We start from the raw sequence: 7,948 nt of genomic DNA, 5'->3' as shown, positions 1-7,948 counted from the left end.
TTAAAGGTCAACGACGACTGACCGAGGAGTAGAAAGGCAGCAGTAAATGACACAATGATTGATAGAATAATTGATAGATAGATAGATAGATAGATAGATAGATAGATAGATAGATATTGCAAGTGAACGCAAACTTAGTTTTCACGAAGAAAATAGTTTGGCTCTTGTAATCCAGGGCCAAGGATAAATTCTCTTTCTTGGAGATTTTTTTTTTGCACACATCAGTGCAACTACAACATTGTTTCGAACCTCAATCGATCCATCGAAAAAAATAATATATAAAATATTGCATCAGTCTAAAAATAAATAAATAAATAAATAAATAAATAAAAAAGATCAAAGAACAAAAAACGGATGCCATCAGGTGTATTGAGGAGTCAACAGAAGGTTGAGCAGCTGGTGACCGTGAAGCGGAGCTGCTCCAGTCTTCTGTTCTTGGTGTCACCGAGTCCCAGCGGAGATCATTTATTTCATCCCACAGTAAAACCCCGCATGTCCTGTTGCTGCCGTGAAGGAATGTCGTGGCACGCGCAGGTAGCAGGAGCAGCGATTGGAGCAAGCGGACAGAGGGACGGAGAGAGGAGGGGGGAGTAACAGAAAGTGTGTGTGTGTGTTTCTGTGTGTGAGAGAGAGAGAGAGAGAGAGAGAGAGTGAGAGTGAGAGAGTGAGAGAGAGAGAGAGAGTGAGAGAGAGAGAGAGAGAGAGAGAGGGTCCTCCCTCGCACTCCAGTCTGATCGCAGTTCGAACACGATGACGGCGCCCTCGGACTCCTCAGCGTCCTCCTCCTCCTCCTCCCCCTCTACGTCCTCCTCCTCCTCTTCGTCGTCCTCCTCCTCCTTCTAGGGGCTCTCGCGCATCTCACCGCGCCGTCTGGCTGGGTCCACGCACACGCGATATACACGCGCCCATCACCAGCCTGTGCCGCGGGATGGACTCCAGGCTGCTGATTGGACCGGGGATCCCCACGCCGGACCCCAGCGCCCGCGCGCCCTGGTACATCAGCTCCATCAGCCCGCGCCGCCTGGTGGAGCTGCCCCCCGCGGCCACCGTGGTGAGTACCCCCTCGTGCGCCCCACAACTCCCCGCGTGGAGGGTCCGAACCCTCCGCCGGTGCGCGCGCGCCAACTTCCCGCCAGCGAGAGCAGCAGGACTCTCCTACAGGTGATGATGATGATGATGATGATGATGAATGACAGGATGATGATGACAGCGAAGGTTTATCATGACACGCGCACGGGTTTCGTCCCGCACCCACCCTCAACCCACCGCGCTGTTTGAGCGGTGTGAGTGGATGAATGAGGCGCGCGGATCTCCGTCCTCCTCGTGCGCGCATCGCGCCTCATTCATCCCGAGCGACCGAGCGAGCGAGCGGCATGAATGGAGGCGCGAGCGCGGCTTCTCCCGCCCGACGAGGAGCAGTAACAGCAGCAGAAGCATCAGTCGCGTGTAGTGGGTTGGGGCTGGGGGAGGGGGTTCTTGAGGTCCAAGTTGGACGCCAGTTTACGGCTGTTGCGCGCGCCCCGTAGACACGACGCCGCTGCGTGGGTCGATGTGATCTCGTGTTGTTGTGGGCCGCTTGAGAATGTTTGAGTTTGCTCGAAACGCGCCGAGTTTCATCGAGGTGCAAGAAAATCAGATCGCATGGTGACATCACAGGGCTAATTATTCCAATGGGTCGGCTGACTCTGGATTCACTAAGTCGCTTCACATTAGCACAACGCAGCTCACCACTCACGTCCTTCTATCAGTTTGACATGTCACAGTTTGTTCTGCATCCATCCAAAATTCCAACAGTTTGTTTCGAAAATGGGAAAAAAAAAAATTCAAGCAGACATATAAAAGACAATCCCAGGAAGTTTCAGTGTTTCTCCAGATGTTGCTGTTTCCACACAACCTTGGCAATAGAACTGTGTGTGTGTGTGTGTGTGTGTGTGTGTGTGTGTGTGTGTGTGTGTGTGTGTGTGTGTGTGTGTGTGTGTGTGTGTGGACCCACATCTGCACCTGTATCTGCACCGGGTCGGGGTTCTATCAGCCCAGAGATGCTGAATGGTTCTGGTTCTCCTCCACCTGTGCACCTGCATGCAATGTGTGCGTGTGTGTGTGTGTGTGTGTGTGTTCCCTCCGCTCCTCGCAGACACGTGTGGCCTTGAGGGTTAAGGAGCTCATAAAAGGAGGCTGATGAATCAGCCTGCGTCTCCCAGGGAGTCGCTGCTCAGCAGAGCTGAGGAACTCAGTGGCTGTGTGAGCTTCAACAAGTGTGAGCTCCTCCACTGTGGCTGGCGGCGCCCCCTCTGGAGGCATTTTTTCCCCTCTGGTGGTTTCTGGGGAGAAGATGATACCTGAGCGTCGCTATGGACAGGATCTTCAGCTCGGAGGTCTCAGCCAGTGTAGTGTTGATGGAGGAGCAGCTTTTAAAAATCTGAAATCCTGCACATCCATCCTGCAAAGCTCCCGGCTGCAACGTTATTAGCTCAGCGTAGTGGAGCTGCATTTTAAGACCAATCAGAGCGCTTCCTGCAGAGAGAGAGGTGGGGCTTAGTTAAGACAAGGATGGCAGAAGCCATCCATTGAAGAAGAAGAAGAAGATGATGATGATGATGATGATGATGATGATGATGATGACGAAGAAGAACTGGAGGCTTTTCTTGGTGGATAAACGGGGAGCTGCAGAAGAGGGGAAGCGACCCCACGGATCACCACAGTTATTACACTTGCACCAATAGGGAGCCAGTCGAGTTGCAGCCAACCAGCTCCACTGGCAAATCAATAAATCTGATTGATCAGGGCTGAGGTTTCTCTCCCCTGGATAATCCAACATTCATTTGGGAAACTTGCGTGTGTGTCTGTGTGTGTGTGTGTGTCTGTGTGTGTGTGTGTGTGTGTGTGTCTGTGTGTCTCTGTCTATGTGGATTGATGGTCCACTAGGTGATGATGTCAGTAGATCAGTATGTGATCTGCTGGACAGAGGAGCTGTCCTGATTAGCAGCCTTGGTGATTTGAGTGTGGGCGGCTCGTTGGCCACTAATGACGACCTCATCAGGGTGGCGCTGCCATTTACGGAAAAGAAAACCAAATGAAAAAAGCAACTAGATAACAAGCCAATTAATGTCACCACCAGTAACATCTTGTTTTCTTTATGATATGGAATTAAACCCTGATTAAAAAGAGACCAATGTGACTTCCAGCTCATTGGTCTTCAGGAAAAAAAACAATGTTGTTCTGTTCATGACTGGCCGAACAAGCTAAAATACAAGCTTAGAAGATAGAGGCCCTGTTTGCACTTGGTCATTTCAAGCGTTTTTCGTATTCCGATCGGCAAAAATCACATTAAGTAACCAAGTGGAAACAGTCCAAGTCTGTATTGTCATCCGATCACTCAAACCACCTCGGTGAGGTGGTTTCGATGCTTCGCATAGCATAGCATAGCATTCCTCACGGACGTGTGAACAGAATGCGAGCTCAGTCCACATTAAGGACCGCCTACTCCACTCACCTCTCCCATGTAAGTACTTGGTCGGCGCCCCACCTCCCGGCGGCGTCATTATAAAGTTACAAACAAGAAGCCAAAACAAATCATTCTTGTTGGACTCTTTTATTAGCATGCTAATAAATTACATTCCGCATTAGCGTATTTTGTCAGTGGAGCAGCGGTCGCAGTTTCCCCACATATGAGATTAAATGTGCGACGTTGCATCCGAAAATTTGCCAGCCGCAGTTGTTGATCCGAAAATGAAGTCGTCACCACTCTGTCCCACCAGTCGTTACTCCTCGTTCGGATCCATACGAGCTGCAGTAGAATTAAAACCAGTGACTTGATATGGTCCGCAAACAGGAAGTTGATTCTTATTCGCTTTCAGGTGAAACTAGTCGTAGTTTTGCGCTTCACTGCCCCCAGTGGTTAAAAATGCACTAATGCAATCACTAGCGGCACGCTCGAGACGCATGTTAATGCCATGTGCAAACAGATTGTGCAACAGATCCAAGATGCGTACTTCGTGATACGATCCCCAAAGACAGTTGCAAGTGACCAAGTGCAAACAGGGCCTGAGACGATGCGGCAGGATCAGCCAGAGCAGAGGAATATATTGGGTTTACTTCTCCACCTGACACTGTCCACAAAATTGCTTGTCACATCCATGATATCCTTGTTTGGAGAGCCGCTGAGGGGACCTGCAGGGAGCCGCCTTGTTTTGGTGCACATGAAGGACAAAACTTGACCTCTAGTGGTGGGAAGATGTGCACACACTCTTGCTGTGGTTTAGCCTCGGCGTCATGACGACAATCCGAGGAAGTTTCAGTGTGTCCCCAGATTCGGCTGTTTCCAGAAATTTCCTCACACACTAGCCAATAGAAGTGCGTGTGTGTCTGCGTACATGTGTGAGTGCGTGCATGTGTGTTTTGCGTGCTGACTGTCTCCCACCATGGCCTTCGCACTTTGGCGCCCTGTTTGTTTGCACTTGTTGTGTAGCTGAGCGATTTATGTGCGGATGCGAGGTGTTTGTGTGTGTTCGGCTGAGGTCCTGTGGTGACTGGTCATGCTGCCGACGGCCACGTGACCAGTCGGAAATCAACAGAGGTGGAAATAACAGAGGCAACAAAGTACAAATACGTCCTGACTGTACTGAGTTTGATTGAATTTCTTTTTCTTTTATGATTTTTCACACTGACTCCATACATCTGTACACAAATATGTGTACTTTATACCCCTCACGTTGGAAAAAATATGCTGGTTACTTTTGTTTTGAAAAGGCTTTTTGTGTTTAAAAGTAAAAAGTACTTCTCAACACAGTTGTTCTTGTCTGAAACTATTGTTACTTTTACTTGAGTAAAAAGAGTTGAATCAGCACTTTTACTTTTCACCAATTGTTCATATTTTTCACAAAAGTATCTGTACTCACTTACAGACTGTGAATACTTTTGCTTCCTCTGGAAGTCAACAACCTCATATTAAAACTGGCTGAAAATTCACTGTTCTGACACGCAACACATTAAGCCCCGAAGCTGCATAAGAACTACAGAACACTGGCGACACTTTAAGACGCAATCTTAATCAGATGATCTGAGTCTTCACAACCCATAGCTCAGTTTTCTTGACGTTATTTTAAGTCCTTGATTCGCGGCGTATAATAAATAACGTGGTCGCTGTCTCCCAAGGAAATGTGTTTCTTGTCATGTGGCAAATATTTCCTTCCCGACATGCTCTCAATAATCTCCCTGAGCAGCCTGTCGGACCTGTGTAAACAGTGTGCGAGCGACGAGGGCGTGTGTGCGAGCAGAGGGAAGTGATCCGTCCGTCGGGGATGATTCAGCTTAACGTGAATATTTCTGGCAGGCGGCAAAAGACAAACAAGTTGTGTTTGTCCCCTCCACCAGAGGGGTCCTGCCTGCTACCTGCTGCCGTGTGGTTCGTAGTCTTGGGAGGTGAAGATGAACAGGAAGCCTCGAACCCGCTGTGGGCGCAGCCGATTTCGGGAGGTTGTGTTGAGCAGTGGCTCGGTTCGATTCTGCAGAATGATGAAGTTTATCAGCGTTCCGCAGGTTGAAAGTGCATTAATATGATCTTTTTCTGCAACGGGGATCAGCAAAGACCCACCGCCCCATTGATTCTGATTGGGTTATAGTTAAGGACTTAACGTTTGGGTTGGAAGGTTGGGGTTAGGGTTAGGGTTTGGGTTAGGGTTTGGGTTCTCTCTGTTTTTGGACTGTGGAGGAAACCAGAGAACCTGGAGAGAACCCACGCAGACACAGGGAGAACGACACAGACACAGATCTCAGATCATTAAACCGCAACGCTTGTTGCAGTACACTTCCTGACCGTCAGAAAGTGTACACTGAGCCTTTAAAGAAGCATTTTGGGATAAATATTATCAATGTTTAGCTAAAAGGACCGACTCATGACTGGAGGTGCAAAAACACTCAGGCATGGTGCAGAAAACAAGCGTCGACGACAGCAGGAAGCAAGCAGGAAGTGGCAGCTCGGCGACAGAAATAAACCTTTATATTCTTTCTTAGCACCAGACCGGGCATGGGCAAACTAAGGCCCGGGGGCCATGTGTGGCCCGCTAAACTTTTTAATCTGGCCTGTCAAACTTGAAGAAATTCTATTGATACTAAGTAAGTAATAAAATAGCAGTATTTCATCCATTTTTTTTAGTGTTTTCAGAGTCATTTCCATAAAGAGCTAAACACTGCGGGGCTTCAAAGACACTGATTTTGTTGTAACACTTTTGTTCATTTTCAGTTGACATTAAACCACATGTTTTCTACACATCCCGTGATATATTTTTCCTCCAATGAGGTGCCTCACCAAAACACTCCATCCATCTGCTGCTGCTCCGGCAAATTTTAGAACGCACTGCGGCGCCCCAGTCAAAAAGTTTGCCCCCCCCCTGATCTAGATGCTGCTCATCCTCTCACACGCTGCGCCTTTAAGCCCCACCTCCCCTCTCGCTCCACCAGCCAATCAGCCGTCCATCTTCCCACCCTGCGCGCTGCAAACACGATGCCAAATAACATTCCTGGTGCTCTCTGCTGAGAAGGGAAATGCCAAGCTGCTGCTGCTGCTGCTGCTGCTGCTGCTGCTGCCGCCGCTGCCAGCGCCGCCTTCCCCGCCGTCGCCGCCCCCTCTCAACGTGCACAGTGTGTGAGTACACGCACAGCGTCCCCGCCGGCTGCTTCCATCCCCAGAGCATAGTAAACACACCCTGGGGGCGGAGTCTTCTACACCGCTCACCCGGCAGCTCCGGCCTCCTCTCCTCGCCATGGAAGCAGTCACCCCTCCCCTGCCCACCTCTAAGAGGGGCGGAGCCGGAGGAAGTGAGATAACTTGGATCACACATGATGCCATCAGGATGGAAGTGTGTTTACGTTTTACACACCACACACACACACACACACACACACACACCCATACACACACACATCTGCACTTCACCTGCATTCTTCCCCTCTCAGGAAACCTCCCTCGCCTTCCTCTGCTTGTGGAGCCTCTCCATCACTGTTCACTGAAAAATTCCATCCACCGTCGACTAACTGCAGCTGTGTTTGTGCAGAAACAAACGTTGGGCACGCACACACACACACACATACACACACACACACACACACACACACACACGCCGGGTAAATATGACAGGATCGATGGAAGAAGGCGTCTTGTGGCCAAACACTTACTGTTTCGTGTAGACGCTGCCAGTGTGTGTGTGTGTGTGTCTGCACGCGCACGCAGGAGAGTGTGTATGGGATGAATCCCTCGGTGCAGCTGTGAGCTCTGAGGCGAAACATCTTTTCAGCAGCGAAAAACGTCTCTGACAACTGAAAACTTTATATCGATTTACAATTCCTTTATTTTCTTCTTCTTCGAGGAACATTTCAGCGCTTTCAGTTTATTTCAGCTGGAGTGTTCCTTTGTCACCCCCCGGAACCCATTTCTCCCACACAATAAGAGGCAACTTGTTGCTCCTACATTAAGTCCGACTGACCCAGAGGGTTTTTCCTTTAAGTTGCTGCAGTTTGATTTGCCGCACTGATCACACATTGATCCATTCCTGATTTTAAATTAGACTTTTGACTTTTATCGATTGAAAAAAATGACCCACATTCCAAAACAAGGAGTGACGTTTTAGATTTTTTATTTTATTATTTTTTTGTGGGGCGGGTGGGGTTGAAACACCCCACAATCCCAAGTTCAGGAAGAAGCAGGTATTGAAAATGAATGGATGGATGGATGGATGGATGGTTTTGAAACAGCAATTCTTAGCTGCAATGCAATTCATAATGGATGAAGGTTTTTTTCTTCCACAGTGTGTTTGGACGTCCCAGTCGAGCCACTTGGTAACGGCTCCAGGACTCTCAACATGCCCCGGGACCCTGTGGGCGGAGTCTAAGTACAGTGTGTCCGCAGCAGCCAGTCAGCAGCAGAGAAAAGCCTTTGTTGCTTCAGTCCTCT

At 49.1% G+C, this 7,948-nt stretch overlaps 1 protein-coding gene across 1 annotated transcript in view; it reads left to right on the top strand.

Moving 5' to 3' along the window:
* The first annotated feature begins 614 nt into the window (after positions 1-614).
* Positions 615-7,948, top strand: part of LOC142893191 (melanopsin-A-like) — a 22,976-nt gene continuing 15,642 nt past the window's right edge. The window contains exon 1 of the mRNA XM_076033509.1: positions 615-1,051. Within this exon, the coding sequence (XP_075889624.1) occupies positions 929-1,051 (123 nt within the window). The 5' untranslated portion in view covers positions 615-928. The remainder of the gene's footprint in view (positions 1,052-7,948) is intronic.

The sequence above is a fragment of the Nelusetta ayraudi genome, unplaced genomic scaffold (genome assembly GCF_046127955.1).
Source record: "Nelusetta ayraudi isolate G7.1 ecotype Tasmania unplaced genomic scaffold, CSIRO-AGI_Nayr_v1 ptg000042l, whole genome shotgun sequence".
Taxonomy (NCBI): Eukaryota; Metazoa; Chordata; class Actinopteri; order Tetraodontiformes; family Monacanthidae; genus Nelusetta; species Nelusetta ayraudi.
The sequence above is the reverse complement of the archived record's forward strand: the minus strand, read 5'-3'. Positions and strand labels throughout refer to the sequence as shown.